Here is a 23,031-nt window from a genome sequence, read left to right on the forward strand (position 1 = left end):
AAGTTGTCTTGCGGTACAAAGTGACTGAAGTCAACCGAAGCATCCGCTGCACGATCAGGCCGTGTTTTTTCATACAGAAAAACTACTTCGGTAGAGTAATTCCGTGGGTATTCTTTGACAGCATATGACTGAATGAGTAAGACATCTTTTTGCTTCAACTTAACATCAAAACCAACCATTTCGAACTATAAACATAATGCGTTTAGCTGTCAATTTAAAACAAGCGGTCGTACAGATTAAGTGTTCGTGTACAATAGGTTTACATGAGCCAGTCTAGCATCAATCCATTGAACCATCAAACGACTCTAACGTAATACTTAATGGCCCATTTTCACCGTCGGACACATATGATCTTTGGCTTCATTTCGGGTAGCTGTACTGCCTGTCAAATTACGATAATATAGAAATATTGGGAAAACAGGAATCTGTGTGTCATCTGATTGAATCCTCTGTTAATCCTAAGTCCATCACAAGTCCACCACAAGTCCACCACAAGTCCCTCACAAGTCCATCACAAGTACATAAGAAGTGCATCACAAGTCAATCACAAGTCCATCACAAGTGCATCGTAAGTCCATCACAAGTACATAAGAAGTGCATCAGAAGTGCATCAGAAGTGCATCAGAAGTCCATCACAAGTCCATCACAAGTCCATCACAAGTCCATCGTAAGTCCATCACAAGTACATAAGAAGTGTATCAGAAGTGTATCAGAAGTCCATCACAAGTCCATCAGAAGTCCATCACAAGTCCATCACAAGTCCATCACAAGTTCATCACAAGTCCATCGTAAGTCCATCACAAGTCCACCACAAGTCCTTCAGTCTGAAATCACGTGACTGGCCATCCATAGTACCGTCACAGAAGCATTCCTTTGTCATTGTTATGCAGTTCCTTTTGACTGGACTGATGAAAGGACTTGGACTGCACTTATGAACGGACTTGTGACTGGACTTGTGACTGGACTTGTGACTGGACTTTGTGACTGGACTTGTAACTGGACTTTGTGACTGGACTTGTGACTGGACTCATAAACTGGACTAGTGACTGGACTTGTGACTGGACTTGTGAAAGTACATGCGCTGGAGCTGAATACAACACTCTCATAACATATGACATTGTTCTCACTAAACATGCATTTTGTTTTGGTTTAATTATTTAACAATGATTTAACTAACACACCAATTTTCAAATGTGCACATCTTAATTTCATTGGCATTGCGTTTTCTCTTATTCATTAAAAAACACACCATATTTTTAATGCCCAAGAATGTATCTCGAACTGTAGTTTCTATAATTATTATCGCCTCACAACGTTAAATGAATAAACAATAAACTTAAGCCGTGTGGATCGTCAAAATACAAAATTGAGTAAATACGACGCCTTGTTCTATTGCATCTGTATAGCCCTTCTGCCATAATTTATGAGTAAATTGTGTATATATATTTTGCCTTTTGAAAGTCTTCTGACGCGCTCGGTGTACTCTATGAACACTGTAAATATCAAGGACAGAACTCCATTATTGTAATTTCTGCGCTCTTGCTTTATCGATTTTTCTGCAGGTTCATTAAAAGCACCAAGTTCGCTGGCTACAATGCATTCTGCGTTTTTAATATTTCACCTTTTCTGTCTTCTGACGCGCTCAGCATATTCTATGAAAATTGCAAATATCAAGGACAGAATTTCATTGTTACAATTTCTTCGCTCTTGCTTTATTATTTTTTTCTGCTGGTTCATTATTAGCACCGGGCCTGCTGGCTACAGTGGATTCTGCGTTTTTAATAGTTCGCCCTGTCAAAGCTAGCATTTTGACGTGCTCGTCATATTCTACGAATGCTGTGAATATCAAGGTGAAAATGTCTTGATTGCAATATCTGCGCTCTCGCTTCATATCATTTCCTTCAGCTTCATTAGAAAGAGTTGTTATAATTAGGCCCACTGAAGCTTTTTGACTACAGTGGATCGATCGTTAACGGAAGACAGTTTCGTTCCTTGGCGATGCCGCGCCATTTCATATCGACTTCTGACTGTTAGCAGTGGGCTGCATTGTTTACTATGAAGACGGAAATTCACTTCTGATTGGCTAGTTTGTTACGGCAATGTAACATTTTATTGCCATTATATTTACTTTGCTCGATATTGAAAACAAATTAAATGTATATACACTGAACATGTATACGTTTATGTGTGATATCATTTGTACAGTGTTTTTATCATTGCGTTGCCGTATTGTTCTGGATGTGCAGGTTTATCAGAATATTCTGCTTCCAAACTTTCCAGTGTCAACTTATGTAATGGAGGGCCATTTCTTGCGGAATAAAAGAATGCAAAAATCCTAATAAAAACGAAAAATAACCCCAAAATTAATCATGGTTCGGTGTGAATATTACCGAGTTGCCGTAAAGAGAAGCTGAGAGGCAGCGGCTTGATCTCATTGAGGGATATACCAAAAGTGTACATATTTAATTCAAACGCTGTTTCCGCTTCGCGGTTACCTTTGTATTTGTGAAATAAAAATGCCCATAGTTAAAACATGTATTCGGTCCTGCTAGTTTACTTTCTGCTGGATTTGTTCCATGATCGAATCACAACTCGAATCGAATTTATATTTAAATTACATGGCAATAAAAAGTTTGACCGTCTTCGTTTCTCTTAATTTTAAAAAGTCCGCAACAGAAAGCAGGAGGTCGTGGGTTCGAGTCCTACCGAGTGTCCCCCCCCCCCCCCGAAGAAACTCAATTCGGCAGGTAACACACTGAGTATACAGGGTGAGTAAAAAAAAAGCGAAACGCAAATGTCGGGACTTTTATTCAAGTGAAGTTCTGCATGTAGCACTCTGTAAATCAGGATATAGCCAAATTCATAAGCTTTCTTTTAGTATAAGAATCATTCAAATCACTCATGTACTTTTAAAGTTACGGAATTTTAAACACAATCACCATTTTAAAGTTCTGTCCACGGATCACAAAAAAGGTGTCCGTTCTTTCAGCAAAACGAACACAATTCACTCACCTCCCTATGTGATTTGCTTTCGTTGTGCTGAAAGAACACCTACCTTCTTGCTTTTTACGCTAATAAGCTTCTACTGTTTGGTATTTATTTTGTAACATATGTGTTTACAGCGCTTCTATAAATCTGAGAGTATCTTCCAAAATCCGGCTTGCAAGAAGAACCTTCTCCCAAATATTGAATAAACCCTCTCCCATTTTCAAACCATTGCTGCTGCTGCTGCTGCTGTTGCTGCTGTTGCTGTTTTTGCTGCTACTGCAGGCTGCTGCTGCTACCGTTGCTGGTGCTGGCTGCTGTTCCTACTCATGTTGCTGCTGCTGTTGCTGCTGCTGCTGTTGTTGTTGTTGCTGCTGCTGCTGCTGCTGCTGCTGCTGCTGCTGATGATGATGATGATGATGATGATGCTACTTCTGCTGTTGCTGCTTCTGCCGTTGCTGCTGCTGCTGCTGCTGCTGCTGCTGCTGTTGTTGCTGCTGGCTGCTGTTGCTACTCATGTTGCTGCTGCTGTTGCTGCTGTTGCTGCTGCTGCTGCTGCTGTTGCTGCTGCTGCTGCTGCAATTTCCTACTTCATTATTTTCTAACACTATTAAGAAAAAAGCCACATTACTATTATTAACCTCAATTATGAGTAAGCCTATTCCCGACGGATTTTGGTCGTTTCCAGCATGCATTGGACCATAACGTTTCTATACACATACTGGCCATTTTTTTTTTTTTTTGGAAGACATCTCGGTCAATCGTTGACCCTACTGTCCTCCAGTGTTGAAGGTCCACGATGTGTGAAAACCCACACGCTCACCACCAGTCGTGTTTTACAGTTTTTCCTTTGTCCTTGTAATATAACACTCTTCCATAAGTACAAAACCGTTTTTACAGTTGTTCCCTTTGTCCTTTTAATACAACACTCATCCATAGACTAAGCACATAACCGTACGATCCATGCAGGACCGTTTTCAACAAAAGACCCAATATACGCCCATCTAGGACTGATGAAAGTATGGCATTGTTCTCCCTTTGTGTGTCGGTCCATGGGGGTTAGAATACGTACACCACCTCAAAACCAACCTCTTGTCTTCATGTGTGGGCGATACGTCCTCCCCCTTCACCTGCAGGATATACGCCCATGCTTGACATCAACCGACAATATTGAAATATTTCAATACTATAGGCGCTCATTATAATGTCAATGTTCCATTAAGACCTCTGTTATGAATGAGAGAACATTACCTTTTCTTTTCTTTTTCTTGTATATAGTTGTCGAAGGATATATAATGCCACACATTTATTACATTGTATTTTCACTTTTCGATTTTGTTTTAATTCTTATAATTTCTCAAATGTAAACATCTCTATCACAGACTAAGAAGTTTAAATGAATAAAAAAAATATGGAAAGGCCCCTCGGCCATATTGCGCGAGTGAATTGGTTTTAATATTTTGCCTTTTGAAAGCCTGCTGATGCCTTCGAATTATTATAAACACTATGAATTTGAAGGACAAAAATTCTTAAGTACAATATCTGCGCTCTCGTTTCACATTTTCCGAACTTTCATTAGTGGTGAATTATGCAGGTTTGCTAATGGAAGCACGCTTGTTGGCTACAGGGCATTATGCGTTTTAATATATGTCGCCATCTGATGGTCGTCTAACGTCCCCATCATTATTCTACGATCACGTTAATTCAAGGACAAAACGCCCTATTTACATACAATATCTGCGCTCTCGCTTGACATTTTTCCAAAACTTCGTTAGTGGTAAATTATGAAGGTTCCGTAATTGGTCAAGCTTGTTGGCTACAGGGCATTGTGCGTTTTGATAAGTCGCCTTTTGAAGGCCTTCTAACGTCCCCATCAATATCAAAGGATTACGATAATACCAAAGATAAACTTCTATATTACAATATTTCACGTTTCATATCATTTTTAAACGTTCCAGGCTGGTTCATGATTGGCTAGGCTGCCTATGAGGTAAGCCTGTTCCGTGGTACACGGCTCATTTGTTGCTGAGGCGAGCTGTGCCGTGGTTTGTGTACTCGGCGATGTATACGATCAACATAACAGACTCTGAATCATATCGTCATACGCGGTACCGTTTTAGACGCATTCCTTGTTGTTGTTCAATACTCTACATGCGTAGCTTACTACCATTTGGGCGCGTCTCTGATGAATACAAACAACTTAACGAATTGTCAATCCTTGCACTAATCAGACAAGGCTTCGGGCAAGTTTTCGAGTTGAGGCTGTTACCCGATTGTTGTTCAGTGGTTTAATGCAAAGTCTTAATTCGCGTTGGTGTGTGAGTCGTGATACATCGTAGTGGGTTCGTACCCAGAATTCACTGCATCTTAGACAATGGACAAAGCAGCAGCTTTGGTTCTGATGCTGTCAGCAATGGCAGGTAAGATTTAATATATATCCCTGGAAGTACGTCCTCAAATTCCTGACTGGTTTGTTGGCAATAGCAGACAAGCTTAGCTAGATCAGGCGGGGACATAATATGCATCCCTCTATTTATTTTCCAACATAAAACCCAAAGTTGCAATAGTCGTTCTCCATGGAATTTGTACGTCGGCCGATTGTCCTGAAATTATCAGTTTTTGTTGTTTGGCCAATATTTGACAATATGATATGACCTCACATGACCTCAAGAGGGTATGTCACTTCAGTTTTGTAAATACATTCATAATTTGGGTTTTAGTCAACATTTTGGTGGTATAAAACCATCGTAAAAGGGCATTATAGGTCTACCTATTTGTGGGGGCAAACCGTCTTCCAGAGATTTTGTTAATGATATGTGCACAATACGATTCGTAAGGTAGTATTACATGGTCTGGATTTCTTTTAATTTAAGTCTTAAATTAGCCTACCCAAAAATAAGACAGTGTTGTCTAAAAAAAAAAAAGCGGACAAGGAAAAAGCCGCTTTTCGCGTCAATAGCGGCCACATTTGATTCCTAGCAATTGTACTTGGTCACGTGACTATTAATTTTAGTCTGTGAATTCTTTCAGGTTTGGGTTATAAAAGATTTTACATATGGTCCGCGCCTGATACAACTATATGATGTCTACTAACCTTGCATTTCTGAACTCTGTTCTTCACATTGTTTTTTTCTTTTCGAAGGCTCCAATACGCTATTTTTGTAGAATATTGTGAAGGATTGCTATTGTTTTGTGCAAACCTGGTCGTCCGAGGCAGACCAAAGTATTTTTTTTTGGGGGGGGGCAAATCTAGTTAAGAATGGGTAAACCACCAGACGTCACTGCTGAGGAGGTATTTGTCGTGTATCGGTGACATTTGTATGTAATCTCTGAAACTGAAAGATCTCGCGGCTCATAATGTGAGTACTTTTCATTGTGTTGCCATTTTGCCTTCTGTCGTATATTTGTTTTGGGGAAATGATTTCAAATTGTAACGACCCCATGAAAAATTACTTTTTGAATTTTATCTGCGGGGGTACTCTACGAGTAAATTTGCAAAAACAAAATCACTTGAAAAAATTCCGTTTACGACCTTTCATTTTCGATATTACTGTCCATAGGTCTCTTTCGCTGTGCGCCGCTAGTATAATTTCGCATCACTTCCATATAAAGAACGGGAAACGTTATAATGTTGCAAAGATCTCGATGGGTTCTAGATTTAACTGAGTTTGTCTGAGCAGATCACTGGTGCCATTCTATAAGCATCCGACTGGGCCAACGGTAAACGGCCAGGTTTATATTTTTCTTCACATTCTAAATCAAATATTTTAAAATTTCATTAAAAAGTTCCATCAAGTGATCATCAAAATTGTAGATATATACATCGACTTAAGGCTGATATGGCACTAGTCTGCATGTATCTTAGATTATCGGAAGGGTATTCAGAGGTACATTTTTGGCCGTATAACCCATTCAGGTCAGGCGATTGTATCACTTATCACAATTATTGACATGCTAGTTGCAATTTACAAAGGCCTTTTCCGGGATGCCTTTCTTGAATTAAAACTAACTGCAAATCTAGAATTTAAATGCGTAGTATTTCTATCGAGGCTCACAGAGACCCCACCAAGGATGACATTTCAGTTGAACAGACTATAGTCCCCATCCGTTGGTCATGGGTTCGAGTGACCTTGGATTTTTCTTTATTTCCTGTTTCCCTGAAATTGTGTTTGTTTGTTTGTCAATTGAAACATTTTACCTTTACTAATCTATGGTTTGGATGTTTTTTTAAGCAAACACAATTTGCCTTGTTATGGAACCATAGCGAATAATGTGTTGTATGGAAAAAAAAGGAGTCTACTGCCGAGCTCCTTGAGTAGCGCCCCCATTTGTCGGCCAACCCCCCTCATTCTTTGGAATCTGCGGCGGCCATGTTCAATACCTGTGCAGAGCAATTACTAATCGGTGATTCAGTAATGTGTTCTGCGTGAGGCCCCAGTATGTTGGGTAGTAAGAAGGCACTTTTGGTTTCATGAGTGGGAGCCAATTAAATCTTTCTCGTTAGCCTCATGGCGATAAAATAAAAATGTGCTTTTTGGTTTTGTTAAAGTCTGCTGTATTTAATTTACCCAAACCAAATATAGTGCTTTCCTGTTGTCTCCGATCTATGAACAAAAAGGGTAATACTAGTGTCATTTTTCCCTGCGAACGTACATTATAGTGGCGGTCTCGTGCCATCAAGTCTGCTTCATCGGATCGGAGTACAACCCACAGTCTGGTATCCCGCCCCGTTGGTTCTTACCGTACAAAGATCCCTGCGAATGCACCGCTGTACGTCTTGGTGGGATGAGCATCCCTGCTTACCGTATGGGGGCGCCCTACTACCTGAACGAGCTTTTCCTGAGCGAAGATTCTTACGAAATTCAAGCATACTTCGACTGTGAGCCTGCAGAGAACAATCCAGGTTAGAAGAATGTTTGGAAAGCATCATGCAATCGCGTTTTCATATCAGTACTACAAAACAAGGGAAATAAGTTTTGCATTTTCATAATTACATTGGAATGAAAATGTTCGTGAATACTTGAATCTTTAGTTACTCATCATTGAGGTTTATAAGATGAAAAGTACGTGTCATCAGGTTTTCTACCCCAAACCATAGATCAGATTAGCTTTCACGCAATGTATCCATGTTTTATTATTTAAATAAGAATAAGTTTCGTTTGCTTTACTTGCTTGTTACCAGAAGGGTGTTCAAGCCCGCAACCCCTCGGTATGGAGGACGGGACAATCCAAGATGATCACATCACGGCGTCCAGTAGTCGCGACTGTTGCCCTGCCAGTGATGGACGCCTTAATGACGACGGATGGATAGCCAAAATGTAGCTCGACATACCACACCTGACACTTCACTCTCATATCCTTATATAACGGGTTCTTACATACACTTTTAACTAAGATCAATAAAGGGCTTTTACATCATTATTAGTATTCACTCCGTATAATTATAATGTCACAAAACGCTCCTGAGTGTGTTTCATTGATAAACATGTACATGTAATTGCATCAGTGGGATTTTAGTTTGTTTTATTAAGGGTTTTTGCCATTGTTTTTCCTTTTTGTTTTTCCTTTTCATTAAAAATAACATTCCCGTCCAGAGCCCAACCTGGATGCGCATTTGAATTGCACGTATTTTAACGAGTTTCAATCATTGTGTTCGATTTTCAAATCCATTCCAAAACCGGATTTGCGGATTATTGTTATTTCATTGTTCCTCATCCTCTCTTCCCTCTGTGTACAGTTACGATACCAATCCCTGGATCGAGGTGGACCTCGATGAGCCTACAGTGGTGACTGGAGTCACCACACAAGGCTACTCTGTGCATGTGAAGAAATACAAGGTGTCGTATAAGAAGCAGCCCTCATCCGACTATGAACACGTAACAGATGGAAACGGGAACATCACGGTGAATATCTATCGTGACTAAGTCCTGTTGTAAAATTTAACTTTAATACGTAGGACAGTTTTGAAAAAAAATATTGTTTTGGGCTTTTATCGCATTGTAATAGCTTCAGCCTGTACGCATTGTTCGGTTCCAATGCAATCATTTAGCCATTCTGAAATCGTGTCTGATTATAACAATCAAAGAAGCATCGTCAGAAAATATTGATACTACATTCTCTGATAAAAAGGTTATTCATGAGAAAATAGCTTTCGGTAAAAAAAGGAAAAAAAGAAAACAAAACTTTGTGAAGCTGAAATTGACGCCCAAGGAGCCCAGTCAAGAGATGTTTGTATGGCTGAATATGAACTTCAAAGTGAGTCCCCACCCAGGCCACACACTTTACTTTTTATATATTTACTGTTTGTTGCCATTCTGTTTCGAAGGACGACTCCCTCTGTTGAGATTGCCCGCTCTTTTAATAGTCTTGGTCCAAGACGTTACTGCAAGGAAGCTATTTCTGTTACAAACGTGCGTTAATTGCATTGGGATTCATTTCAGGTGTTCATCGGTAACACTGACGCCGACACCCCGGTCACTAACCTGTTTGATGAGAGTGTGCTGGCCACGGTAGTGCGCATTGAGCCTACTGAATGGGACTTTACTGTTGGTCTGCGATTGGAGCTGCTTGGATGTCGCCGCGATTAATTCAGCTGAAGCATTCAGGTGATTCTGTTCGACAGCGCTGACATTTCAATCAATACAAAATGCGACATCTATACTTAATATTAAGTTTGATAAGTATATAAATTAGTATATTTGGTGAGAGGAATTTTTTTCAGAAGGCAAAAACAAACTGAGGATTTGGAATAGTCACTACATGCTCTTGCGTGTATTTTTGCCTTGAACTTAATGGTATCTCACAGGAAAACGCATGGGGTGACGTTAACAATGTATTTTAAAAGTAATCAACCTTTTCTCGTCACTTCAACCTTCCTTCGTGGAGAGCAAATTGCAAAATATACCTAAAATATAAAAGGTGTTCACATATCTGACAGAAAACAAATAATTTCCCGAAGGGGAAGCAAAGTTCATGGATGTGTTTAAATCACTTGGCCTTGTGTATCTTCAGGAGAGTTGTATACAGCGCTGTTCTTATTTTCAGAGTATTTTCGCTCTTAATATAGAAACGTCTAAACTATTGTGGCACTTTGTTGTACTTTGTTGTATAGTAAAAACAAAATGTATATTAAGCTGTGCTGACCATGTCCATGCAGTGCTTGTAATAACGCAATACATATCGAAATGAATAGTGGTAAAACCTCTCGATAATTCGGATATTTTTAGTGATTAAACTGAATAAAGGCCGGTTCATACTTCACTCGAATTCGATTGCGAAGCGCATCTGACGTCAGGATCATTCGCCGAGAAATTCTCCGGAGTTGAAATGTTTTTATTTTTATTTTGCCAATTCTAAGCGCGGCAAATTGCCGTGACAACACAAACTCGCGTTCACGTTCGCTTTCGTGCAGAGTATGAACGTGCGTTGAAATAAAGTAACCTTTGCTTTTAAATCTTATTCATTGTGGTATTTTGCTGTCAATATAAGACAATTTAAGTCACGATTTTAAATCATCGTACAATATTTTTAGGTGCACATTTTGGTGTTAGATGTATCGTGCATTGTTATGGCAATGTAACATTGTATTGCCATTTTATTTATTTTGTTCGATATTTAAAACAAATTATAAACTGCTTTATATTTACTTTGTTCAATATAAAAAAAAAATTAAATGTTTATATAAGTTTATGAGTAATATTGTTGGTAGAGTGTTTGACAATTTTCTCATTGCGGTGCCTTATTGCTGTGGACGCACAGGTTTATCAGAATACCCTGATTGCAAACTTTCCGAGGTCAAATAAAGTAGAGGGCCAGTTTTTGTGGCCATTTGGATAAGAAGAACGCAGGGATCTTAAAATATGAGAGTTACTCCCAAATATTCATACTTTGATGTGTATATTGCCGAGTTGCCGTAAAGAGAGGCTAAGAGGCAGCCTTCTTGATCAAATTGAGGGATATACCAATATTGTACATTTATAACTCAAATACTGTTTTCGCTTTGCGGTTATGTTCGTATTTGTGGAATAAAAATCCCTATAAATAAAACAAGTATTTGGTCCTGCATGTTTAATTTTTGCTTAATTTGTTCCATGATCGAGTCACAACTCGATTCGATCCGCGAATGCGCCTTACGAAGGATTAGATACCTGGATGGATTTGATTTGAATTTTTTGTTATTGAAATTTGTTTATTTGTAAAAGTGAGGACTATTTTGTCAGCAAGAAAATATATATGTTGTATTTTCTTTCCGCTTGTCAAGTTTTAGGAATTTTCTTGTGTTAAATGTACATTTCATTTACAATGCAATAATAACTCTGACCCTCTTGTTTTCTCTTCATTTTATGAAAAAACTAGACCTTTGCACTAAAACCCAGGAGGTCGTGGAATCGAGTCTCACACGAGCGGTTTTTTTTCTTCAAAAAAAACGTATCACTCGGGAGGTAACAAACTGAGTATACAGTGTTTAACCGTCGGTGTAGGGCAAAACTTTATGTTGATTTACATCACCCCGACGCAAATTCTATCTGATGAATAGGTATTTATGTATTTCACAAATGGCATATTCAAACTGGAACGACTAACTGGGCTTACGAAATTCCCATACACTTGCTATAAGTACAAATGTACATACACCGGATTGTTTATGTCAGATTATATGTTTCTGAAAGTAATCACTATATTGGCATTCATAACTAACATTGCAAATGATTCCTGCAACTGAATGCCCCATCGGCCGATGTTCAATGTTTGTCTTTCTCGGGCAAGGTCCTGAATTGACAGAGCTGTTAAAAGTAGAAATTGTTTGTTAGCAAATAAATTTGCTGAATTGTTAGAAAAAAAACGCTGAGAACAAATCACGAGCCATTTTTTTTCGCTAATAAGCTTTTATTGTTTGGTAAGAAATATTTTTTGTAATACCTTTGTGTTAAGCACAACTCTATGAATCTGGGAGTATATCTTTCAAAACCCGGCTTGTAAGAAGAGCCTTCTCCCTAATATTGATTTGAACTTCTCCTGCTGCTGTTATTGTTGCTGTTGTTGCTGCTGCTGTTGTTGTTGCTGCAGCTGTTGCTGCTGTTGCTGCTGTTGTTGCTGTTGCTGCTGCTGTTGTTGCTGTTGTTGCTGCTGTTGCTGTTGTCGTTGTTGTTGTTGTTGTTGTTGTTGTTGTTGTTGCTGCTGCTGCTGCTGTTGCTGTTGCTGCTGCTGTTGTTGCTGTTGTTGCTGCTGTTGCTGTTGTCGTTGCTGATGCTACTGCTGCTGTTTCTGCTGTTGTTGCTGGTGTACGTTGTTGCTTTTGTTGCTGCAGCTGGTGCTTCTGCTGCTGCTTCTGCTGTTGTTGCTGCTGCTGATGCCTGCAGCTGCTGCTGCTGTTGTTGCTGATGCTACTGCTGCTGCTTCTGCTGTTGTTGCTGCTGTTGCTTCTGCTGTTGTTGCTGCTGTTGTTGCTGCTGCTGCCTGCAGCTGCTGCTGCTTCTGCTGCTATTGACGCGGCGGCGGCTGAGGCCGGCCTCATACAATTTAACTCCACTTTCAAGCATCTAAGCAGTGAGGACCACTAGGGCACAATAACCTCCAATTGGAACATTGCTTTTAAAGTGATACAATAAAATTTCTCTCCATTACGCAGAAGTGTCAATACATCTGTGCACAGCTTTCATAGCCGGCTCCTAATTGTTTTATTTTTTTTTTAGATTGACTACCTTACAAAGGTGAAGAGCACCATCTACCCTGCATATAGCTGGGGCAGTGGTTGACATGGTGCCAGGGTGTGTCCATATGCCGGTGGGCCTGCACACCGTGTCTCTGGGGCCCACTGCTATTCCAAGATCCCCTACAGTTCAGCCTGGGGTCGCAATTTCACAAAGTTACCGTGTGTTGCCACGACGACATGTATGAGTCTGGATGGTGGAGAGGCTGTGTACTTCGAAATTTGGTTACCGTAAGCTTGATTGGACAAGCTGTTTCTGGTATAACTTGCCGTGCTTCAGGAAAGATGTAAACCGAGTGATTTTTGTAATTCATTTAAACTGGTTTGTTTTTAAGATACCAAGTTAGGGCATTCCGACTTCAGTCAGGAAACATTCGCAGCGAAATTCGCCGGAGTTGAAATATATTCAATTTTTACGAATTCGAAGCGCGAATACTTGCCATGACGTCACAAATTCGCATTCGCTTTCGCGCCGAGTACATGAACCGGTCTTTACAATTAAAGAGAGGAAATTTTTTTAAGTGCGATCATAATGCTTTCATGTGTGCGTTTGAGGGGCAGTTTATTTTTTCATCTCGCCTAGGGGGCACGTTTATGACCGTGAGAGGGGCACTCTTGGCATGGCTGGGGGGGGGGGGGGGGGGGGGGGGGTGTCGATCCCCCTCCCTTGTTCCGCCGCCCCTGCACAATCAATGAATGACGCGATATACGACCCATTTAATTAATACCGCGTCATTTTGACTTTTCAGAAAATCCGCTGAACCAAAAATCCACACATTGGTATCCGGGTCTCATTGTTTCTCGGATTTCTTAGAAACGACAGCTCCAGCGCCAAGTTCTTGGATACCCTCATATATTACTATTGAACATCCGGGTTCTCATGAACTACGCGACTGTAGATGGAACGTCTTGGAAAATCTTCGCCGTTTGGAAAATCTTCGCAGAAGTATTATTGTAATAAGAGTGTTGCATTTAATTACATGTATTTGCTTTGATGTAGACAAACACGATGATCAAACTGACAATTTTTTTTAGACAAGACTAATAGTTTTTTTTATATTCAATGACAAACACACTGCAATAGTTGAAATAAATACAAAGAGCAACATGAACAATAAAGACTGTACAGTAGTTTTGAGGACTTAAAAAGATATTCAACAATCAGTAGCATTATAAAAAAACTCAAATGTACAATAGGTTTGGGTTATAATCTGGTAGTCCTGATCCAAGTTTATAAGTTACTATCGCATTATTTTGTTAAGATAAAAGTGAAGACCCAGACTTTCAGTGTTTGCATTCTACAAAAGAAAAAGTAAAGATTGGTGAACAATCTGCTAACACACTGTCTCAGTGCATTTTCAATACTGATGTTTTTCTCTGAAAAATCTAAAAGAGAATTTATCCTTTTATATTTTAATCGCAACGATAGAAAATAGATACCATATTTTGGGCCAAACTTGGAGAAAGTATCGCATCATCAGTTGAGAGTTATTAAATGTTTCAGCACGCACTTAATAGGCCGTATTCACGAGTCCGCCATATTAAATTGAAAAAGGTAAAAACTACATTTTTGAACTTGCAAATAGAAAGGAAAGTAGTGAAATATAGTTAATTACAGAGCAGACTCTGCTCTGATGAATAATTGAAAATTTGTGATTAATGATACACTAATGTTTTAAGCCAGATTAAAAAAACAAATTAAAAGTAAGGCTTGGAACCAATAAATAGTCTGGCACCATCCCATTCAACAGTAGTAGTAGTACCAGAGTCGTATAAGTCTTGTAACCACAGTTACGTACTCAAGGCGCTGTGAATTAACGGTTAGGTGTTTACACATACGTGATTTTGTCGCAACAACTATGTCGCGCAGCAATGTCACTCACAGGCAAGTGTGAACGAACAAACACAAGATATATTGTGAGATTTTTGCAAAGTTGTTAACGCGATTAGTCGCACAACTTTGTCGCGTAAATGTAAACGTGCTCATTGATTTGTGCGGGTATGTAAATATGCGCAACATTATCGCACGACAAAATTGCACATGTGTAAATAAAAATCAGCAAACATGATCAAAATGGCTTTCTCGTGAATAAGGTCTACACTTTGGTGTTTGAATGTCCTCTTTCTATAGACCACATTTGAAGAATTCACACAGTACAGGGCCGTAGCCAGCCTGGTGGAAGGGAAGGGTATTAAACAGCTGATTACGCATGGAAATACATAACACAATTGTATACCGTGAGGGGGTGGGGGGGGGGTTTCATCTCAACACCAACTACCCAATGCCTATGAGGGCCTGTAAAAATATTGACACACACATTAAATGGAAGAAATAGCTATCCATACTTTTCACAAAACCATGATAATTAACAGATCTTCACTGGAGTAAACAGTCAGTGGCAATACTCAATCTGCACCGTTAAAAAAAACGTTGCCAAGCACATGAATTTCATCTGTGAAGCAGACACAGGTTTCTGGCAAAAAGGAACGTTTACAGCACGTGGGTAGTTGCAGCAGATGGATTTTGTTGCTGTTTTAATCTCCCTTATATCTTTCCTTTTACGGCCCTGTGGTGAAGGCCACCATAACTACTGTACACCGTTCCCTTATAAGGCCACCGTGGCCAGTCATGTGACTTGACATCATCACATGATCTAGACACTGCCTGCCATCTTTGGAGTGATTTCAGTAATCCTCATCATCGCTTTCCTCGTCAGGTTTTCGGCGGTCGTAGCCCAGTAACGTCTTATTCTCCTGTGGCTGAACGTCAGGCAGCAGGATCACTCCTATAGGATCAAATGAAGACAGTCATCAGGAGTGAAGCCAAGGGCGGATCTAGATCACAATATGGGGGGGGGGGCGTCAAAAACTTTGTTGGCCACCCAAAAAGTGGATCAAAAAAATTACGGTGTGGGTTCGGGGCCCGCGTAAGGGCCCCAAAAATTGTTTGGATTCTAGATGCTCTGTGGTGCCATCTGAGGCAATTTCTGACCACTTTAACCAATGTTTTTTGAGGAAGAGATGGTGGTGTGCTCATTGCCTGCCTTAATTGCGATGTCGGGCATGGCCCCTTCGGATCCGCCATGAATGGGGGTTATGTCAAAACAGTTGCAATCAGACAATCCATGCTAGAAGGAAGCAAGAATTACACCCGGTCACTGTAAAATCGGGCAAGAAGGGGGGGGGGGTGACACAATCTTTCTATGGGGTGTGCTGCTCAAAGCGACAATCATGGTATTATCGGACAAAAGGTGGCGCTCCTCATCCAAGTATATTTGCCAACGGACACATGATTCTGCTGACGGGACGATTTTGCTGACAAATATGATTAATTAGGGGGTGCCCCCCCTTCTCCCCCCCCCCCCCCCATGCAATGCCCTGGACACCATCACCGGTGACACACAATAACAAATTTTATCTTCATGCAAACTTGTATCCTCGATCCTGATTGGTCGATCCATGGCAACAACAGTGTGATATGAGGCTGTACTGCACGGTCCATATCGCACCCTGCGTATTGCGCTATTCCAAGATGTGAGAGACATTCCCGGCAGCTGCATGCGATAAACTGCTGAGATGTTCGTATAAAGCGTGCTAGTTCCAATTGTACTACGCGTCAAGTTTGCTTGAAGATAAATTCGTTATCACACTTGCGCTCGTGGAACACGGAAAATGTAGTGCGTCTGTGTCCCACATACTTCGGCCTCGTGGTATGTGGGACACTAGACGCACTACATTATTCCGTGTTCCACTCGCGCTCGTGGGATAAGTAATAATATACATATAAGTGTGTATACAACTAAATATACAGTACACCAATTCCTATACATTGATGCTAGAATGAACAATAATTGCAACAATGAATGAATTACTGGCCAGAAAAGCAGGGGTAATAATTAAGTATTTCAACGACAAAAAGTAAGCAGTAACAAGGTACTAACCGCTTTTTGCTAGTCTTCTCTCCAGCATCTCTGTCGTGAAGTTCTCATTGTTTCCTAATTCTTCAAACCCAATTATCCTGCAAAGAAAACAGAAATGTGACTTGAGACCACAGCTAAGTAAACAGGTCGATAGACAAATCCATGATTGCCACAAACTCGGACATGCAACTGGGAATTTAGAAAAAACGAGGAAATTCCAAAGCAAGCAAGACTTTGTACAGAGTTTTTCAATTTGTAATGGCATTCATGAGAAGTAAAAAACAAGGAAATCAGCGGATCCAAGGAAACGTTGCATGCCTGCAAACTGCACATCAACAAACTGGAATGACACATCCATTGTTTTTTGTTTTTCAATTTTACAGTTTCTCCAGTATTACAAGTACTGCATTTATTGACTGCATAAGAACATTTTTGTGTTAATTTTTTTAAGGGATGAGTTTGAAGCTTCTACAATTGTTCACGCCACTAAAAGAAACGGTCTTCGCTCCGTTTACAAGCACCCCCTCACTGGCAAAGGAAAGACAGTTGGGGGTGACCGACCGACGCCATCTTGCCTGACTGCAATTCATTTGCCGCGAAGCGCGGCCACTGTGTGTAAAATAGAACAAATCCCCTGGTGTACGTGCCTCACACACAAGGAACAGTGCGCGTCAACCAGCGAAATGTCCCGCCCATGGTACGTCGTTGTTAGGTAAAAGGGCGCCCTCATTTGGTAGCGCACGGAGCTCATATAACTAATTGACATATTGACTTGATATCACTGACTAACCTGTCTTTGTACTTTGCATCAATGAAGACAAGAATCGCTGGAAGAACTTTGATACCAAACTTGCCCACACAGAACTTGGCCACTTCGACGCTGACTTTGGCAAATTTGGTTCCAAAGTGTTTCTCTGCTAGAGCCTGAAGGAGAAAAGCAGAGAAGAGGAAAAGTTACGGCAATTGGTTTATTACTATTAAGCTGTTTTCCATTGAAGAAGAAAGTCTGCTCGGAAAGCGCATCTGTTTGCGTCCAAAAACAAAAAACCCTTTTCTGAGGTTTGCAGACGTAAACAAAACACCCTTTTTGGGGGGGTTGGGGGTTGGAATAAAACACAACTTTAAAATGAGGCCGAGATGTATTGGTTTAGAAAGGTCACACAAGATGGTGAATCGTCAGGCCTGTCACTTTGATACCATTCAATAATTCTTTTACCAGTTCGCGCTGGGATTATTTTGACAAGAACGGAACAAGGTGCGGGATTACTTTTCACACGACCTCAAGCCAGGCGGGTTGAAGCCATCACCCTCGGGCAGCACACTCATATTTCCAGCCTCGCTCGCTGCAAGCGGGTCACTGACAGATGTTTCCGGTCTCGCTCCCTGCATGTTTATCCGTCCATCCATTCAGAACACTGCAAAACCTTTGTATGAATACACGTCATCCTGCCCAAACTGGTTAAGGTCGGCACACACTGCTGGGCCTATATCACCCGAATGTGAATGCAAAGTTAATTGGACGTCATGACACAATCACTTGAAATTCAACGGATCGGAATTGAAATGTGTTCAACTTTTGCCAATTGGAAGCGAGAAAACTTAACATGCTTTCACCTATTCGCCATCGCGTTCCCTTATATGAACCGGACTTACTGTGCTGCTTTTCACTCTGAAACTGTATAACTCCTGTCATGACAAATACTTTAACTTTCCATGTTAAGAGTTTTACTTACAATATCAGGCTCACAACAGGGGTGCGTACCTATGTCCCAATACCTATGTTCCCCAACCCTTACCTCAACTCTAACCCTTATTTAAAGGATTTGGGGGAGCATAGGTATTGGGGAACATCAGGTAGACCCCTCCATAGCAAGCAGAGTTCTGATGTAGCTGATATCACCATGGGGATGGGTGATTGGACCAGCCAATTTATGGCAAAAACAATCCGATTAGTCTGCCTGCCTGTATAAATTGTGATTGCTGGACAAGAGCAATGAAGGACTTACTAAAGAAAGCAGCCGGTAAAAGAAAAGTGGACTCATTAGGATCAAGGCAATTATGTTTGGCAAACTGCATTCAAATCCATCTATTGGATCTGCCTGGGGTAGGCACATTGAAATACTTAATTAGTTTGCATTCATGAACAGGATTACGAAGCAAGCATTGCAGAAACCATGTACATAAATGCATGTAGCTGTTGCATTTTACTCAAAGTTATCTCCAATCCACCAACAGTCGCATTCACCAGCAAGTGACTAATGGACTTCGTTAAACTGAGAACTTTCTATTTAAAGTTCTTGATTTGCGGCCCGGACACTGAGGATTTGAAGTTACATCGGGCACATCATCATGACCAGTGTTAGCGATGTTGAAGATGGGACTTCTCCCGGTCTTGTCTTTGCGAACGGCACTGGGAGTGACTGGATCGTGGGGCATCGCAGTCCGCTGCAAGTGGCACTCAATATTGTCATTTCCTGCTTAGCTTTGCTTGGTAAACAGACTGGTGATCGCCGTCATGCTAGCAAGATGACAGGTCTTTAGCTCCTTCATCAATCATCTAATCAGTCTGCTGTTGACTCCAATCTTGACAGCCTAACAAATCTTGCTACCAAGATTGGATACAGATATGACAAACCCTCTTCTCCAAAGAAAGCATTTTCTTTGTGTTTCTAATCATATCCAATGAGGAATCTTAAATCAAGCTTTTAAAGTAGGTTTAGGCCTAGTTTGAAAATTTGGGACTCTCGATACTGTTTTCATCTACCCACTCACCCACCCTATTTGTTTTCTCAATGTATGCCTAACACAGGGGTGTGAGTGACCACTGATAAAAATAGCTGAAAACAGCTGAAAAAGGTGTAAAAAAGCTGAATTTTGGAAATCTCCTATACTTTTGTACACAGCAAGTGAAGGGAAATAGCTAAAATCCAAAACAAAAAAAGCTGAAATCAGCTAAAAAGCTGAGATTTCACACCCCTGCTAACAGAAAACGCAATTTTGTTTTATCTAAGCCCGATATCAATTTATCAAGTGTGAAAAAGTTTGTATACCTCAAGATGAGAATCCATAAGCTTGCACAACTTGAAGTCTGCTTTGAAGAAGTGAACGATGACGTTCCTCTCCTTTACTGTCAGATCTAAGAGGTCTTTCTCCTTTTTTATCTCACTGTTGGGGGAAAAAAAGAGAACATTCAAATAAATTTTACAAGTAAAGAAGAAATTTTGAAAGAATGTAGTATCCAGACGCCACTTTGTTGGTTGTTTACCATGTTTACAAAGTCTATGGAGAGTCAAGAATAATTTCTGAGTAGTTGTACTTCCTAACAGAATTGTCTTTTCAACATTTTTGCAATAACTGACCTCTATTGAGATGATATGATGAAAAAAAGTGGTATCAGGACGCAACATTCTTTCTGAAAATTTCTGCACTGTTCTACACCATTAACATGATTAACAGTGCTGGTTGAAAAATATGTCCAAAACACAACAAAATGAGTGAAAGATTTCTTGTTAAATAAACATGACAGAGAGAAGCTTTGGGATGTTAATGCATAATTTCACCAGTAAGTGCCGTAACCCTTCAACTGGTGATCGTTTAATTGCTGAAGCTGGTCTTTCAGCTGTAGCATTCGGGCCTCCCTGATGTGGGCGGGGACTTCTTCAGTCTCAAGCTCCTCAAAAAGTTTCTGTCAAAGAAACGAAACAAAAATGAAAACAAGTGCAGGATTGAGTAGCCTTGGTCAAGGCGCTAGTTGTTATTCAACCGGCCGTAGCGCGGTAAACGATATCCTCACTAGCGCTATGCATGCAGTGCATTGAAAATACAGCACCAACAGTGACCTCACGCGGCCACTGTTTTTATGCGAATCAGTTGGACCCAATCTAGCGCCTTGGTTCAATCGTCCATGTGAGGTTTTGGGGGTGGTGCTCATGTCGGTGCGCACCGCTTAACACGTAAACCCGTCACCTGAACATGCTGAAACAAAAACACTAAGCTTTAAGCCGAATGTGAGTTTAAAATTTGTCACTTTTAATGTCAGAAAATCAATTCAAAACAAATTCTACAAATCAATAACACTACAGATGGTTACAGTTACAGTTGAATTTGAAACAAAATTATAAAACTTAAATTAAAACTAATAAAAAAGGAAAATTTGAGATGAAAAACTGTTTCATTCGTCTTTCATGACGTCTTGAAAAAAAATAATGTTGAAAGCTGACCACATCTCCCACAAGCATGCCAAAGGATGCACGTGCAGCTCACACTATTTGGCACTGGGCAGTTTTTGGCATGACATACACCGGCTCCCTTACCCGACCCCCCCCCCCCCCCCTTTACACTAGGACGGTCCCGCCCCACTCAGACTGTGTGTACGACCGACGACGCGACGACATGATTGAAAATGCATGGCTAGTTTCACTTTCATGCTTTAATTCATCTTGTTTGATTATTTCGCACTAGTATAATAACAATGACCTCTATCAATTCAGATATTATTCCCATCTCTTATTAACAACTATTATTATTTTTACCTCCTCAGCGAGGGTTTCATCGTCCAACAATTCCTCCGCTTGTTGCCTTGAAACCGTTTTCTACGTCCGCCATGTTGTTTGTCAATTATTCAGTATTCAATGGAGCTGAGGGCGCTATAACACGAACTTTCAACTATAAAAAAAAAAATAACACATTGAAGGCACGCGGCAAAAAGTTGCATCTACCCCCCCCCCCCCCCCCCCCCCCCCCCCCCCCCCATGCTCTTCAAAACACTTTAGTTTTCTCCAAACAAAGTTTCAATCTGTAAGTTTTCTTTTTTTTTAAACAGAAATCTACTTTCTTCCGATTTTGGGCGTCTGCAGCATTACTCGGACACTCTCGATAGAAGTGACATTTAATTGAATGTACACGAACCATCGGTACCGATGGTTCGTGTACAAACCAGAATGAGCCAATAAGACAACAGCGCCGATTGTTTGTGCAATGACAGATACAACCAATGAGAGAGCATACAATCACTGGTGGTCATCGGCCCAGTGACCTTGCCTAGCTCAGCTATCAGTGAGATTTACGTAACGTTGCGTAACAAAGTGTATGTGGGGAAACTGTGGTCAGGGCCCTGGCCCTGCACAAGGCCATGCATGTGCATGCTATCTTAATATGTTAATGTAACGTACACTTTGTACAGTTGAAACCTTATATTAATTGCTTCTATTTCCAGACATTAAGGTTTGCTGCATGCACTATAATATATTACTTGGACATGGTTGTATAGCAAGGACCTATAGTTGTACCATGGAGGAAGGAATAGAAAAATACAACTTGGAAAACGATAATCTAAACGAGAGTATGCTGAAATGTAGCGCCCACTGAGAAAGAGAACTGGAGTTGTAATACATGCATGTCAACCGTGCAGACAAGTTCTGGGAGAGAATATTCAACCGACGGCGAGATTACTTACACCATGGAGGAAGGAACACCTCCATGCTTACACAAGCTAAAACTGTAAAAGATTTAATGTTTTCATATTCCTTGCTCTATGGTTATTTCAAATGGTCCGGCCGTGATTATTTTAAATAATCTGTTATTACCGATCATTAATTTTTGTCAAACCTGTTTTATAAACCAACAAACAATCAATTGTTGTTCTATGCATTTTAACTGGACTGGTGTTATCACCATTAAATCCCATATTCAAGGCATAAATAGATATTTGTTGATGTATGATGTAACATAGCATGGCGCCGCCACTGACGCGTGGTGTACTTTGCTTGTTCGTCTGTCGTGCTATCTAGAGCAACAGTTTTGTACTGAACTTTCACAAAAACCGGTATAATTTCATCGAGTTCTAAACACTCCCGTTCCTAAATCACGAGTTAATCCGATTCCTGTTACAAAGTTACAACAAAACATTATTTCGACATGATTTTCCTATTTTATTGCAAAGTGCATGGGTAAACCCTTTGAAAATATCCCCCCAAAATGAGGAAATAATTTTCTGACAAACTTCTAGTTGGGTATATAATAATGGTTTATCAGATTTTATCAACTTTACAGAATTCTTCAATGGAATTTTCCGATATTTATTTAAGTGCGCCACGTTAGGGAACATTCAGCCGTTTGTGTGCCCAATTTCCGGATGCCACCGTTTTTGAATTTCAGAAAACAATCTCATGACACCGAAATAGTTTACAGAGGTATAAACCGCCGCAGTAATAAGGAGTAAGTACCAGTATTTCACGGACTGAATTTGAAGTTTATCAACAAATAAGTTTGGCAACACTACATGAGGAAAGTCAAGGTAAACGTCGAAGTGTGCCAAGTTAGGAAACACCACTTTGTAATATATTAAGGAATTGATAGGGTACTGGTTTTAAGAAATATATTTATAGACTTTGAGCGCATTATGTTTAAATTAGAGAT

At 40.3% G+C, this 23,031-nt stretch overlaps 2 protein-coding genes across 2 annotated transcripts; one reads left to right on the forward strand and one right to left on the reverse strand.

The window, feature by feature from the left end:
• The first annotated feature begins 5,359 nt into the window (after nucleotides 1-5,359).
• Nucleotides 5,360-9,692, forward strand: LOC119731380 (coagulation factor VIII-like). Its single transcript, XM_038204555.1, has 5 exons — nucleotides 5,360-5,405; nucleotides 7,646-7,888; nucleotides 8,168-8,303; nucleotides 8,609-8,888; nucleotides 9,426-9,692. The coding sequence occupies exons 1-5, from the start codon at nucleotides 5,360-5,362 to the stop codon at nucleotides 9,570-9,572; spliced, it is 852 nt and encodes a 283-aa protein (XP_038060483.1). The 3' UTR covers nucleotides 9,573-9,692.
• A 4,044-nt stretch (nucleotides 9,693-13,736) lies between these two features.
• Nucleotides 13,737-21,280, reverse strand: LOC119724806 (thioredoxin domain-containing protein plp1-like). Its single transcript, XM_038196029.1, has 6 exons — nucleotides 21,147-21,280; nucleotides 20,175-20,299; nucleotides 19,665-19,779; nucleotides 17,405-17,538; nucleotides 16,636-16,712; nucleotides 13,737-15,480 (listed from the first exon to the last, which is right to left on the reverse strand). The coding sequence occupies exons 2-6, from the start codon at nucleotides 20,240-20,242 to the stop codon at nucleotides 15,380-15,382; spliced, it is 495 nt and encodes a 164-aa protein (XP_038051957.1). The 5' UTR covers nucleotides 20,243-20,299; nucleotides 21,147-21,280; the 3' UTR covers nucleotides 13,737-15,379.
• Nucleotides 21,281-23,031: the final 1,751 nt, after the last annotated feature.

This window comes from Patiria miniata, unplaced genomic scaffold (genome assembly GCF_015706575.1).
Source record: "Patiria miniata isolate m_02_andy unplaced genomic scaffold, ASM1570657v1 HiC_scaffold_1, whole genome shotgun sequence".
Classification (NCBI taxonomy): Eukaryota; Metazoa; Echinodermata; class Asteroidea; order Valvatida; family Asterinidae; genus Patiria; species Patiria miniata.

Coding starts and splice junctions, on each gene's coding strand:
- LOC119731380 (XM_038204555.1), top strand. CDS start 5,360: ATGGACAAAGCAGCAGCTTTGGTTCTGATGCTGTCAGCAATGGCAG. Junction 7,889..8,167: donor GCCTGCAGAGAACAATCCAG/GTTAGAAGAATG, acceptor GCTTGTTACCAG/AAGGGTGTTCAAGCCCGCAA. Junction 8,304..8,608: donor GACGGATGGATAGCCAAAAT/GTAGCTCGACAT, acceptor CATTTGAATTGC/ACGTATTTTAACGAGTTTCA.
- LOC119724806 (XM_038196029.1), bottom strand. CDS start 20,242: ATGCTACAGCTGAAAGACCAGCTTCAGCAATTAAACGATCACCAGTTG. Junction 17,539..19,664: donor TTATGGATTCTCATCTTGAG/GTATACAAACTT, acceptor TTTCTCCTTCAG/GCTCTAGCAGAGAAACACTT. Junction 16,713..17,404: donor GATGCAAAGTACAAAGACAG/GTTAGTCAGTGA, acceptor TTTTCTTTGCAG/GATAATTGGGTTTGAAGAAT.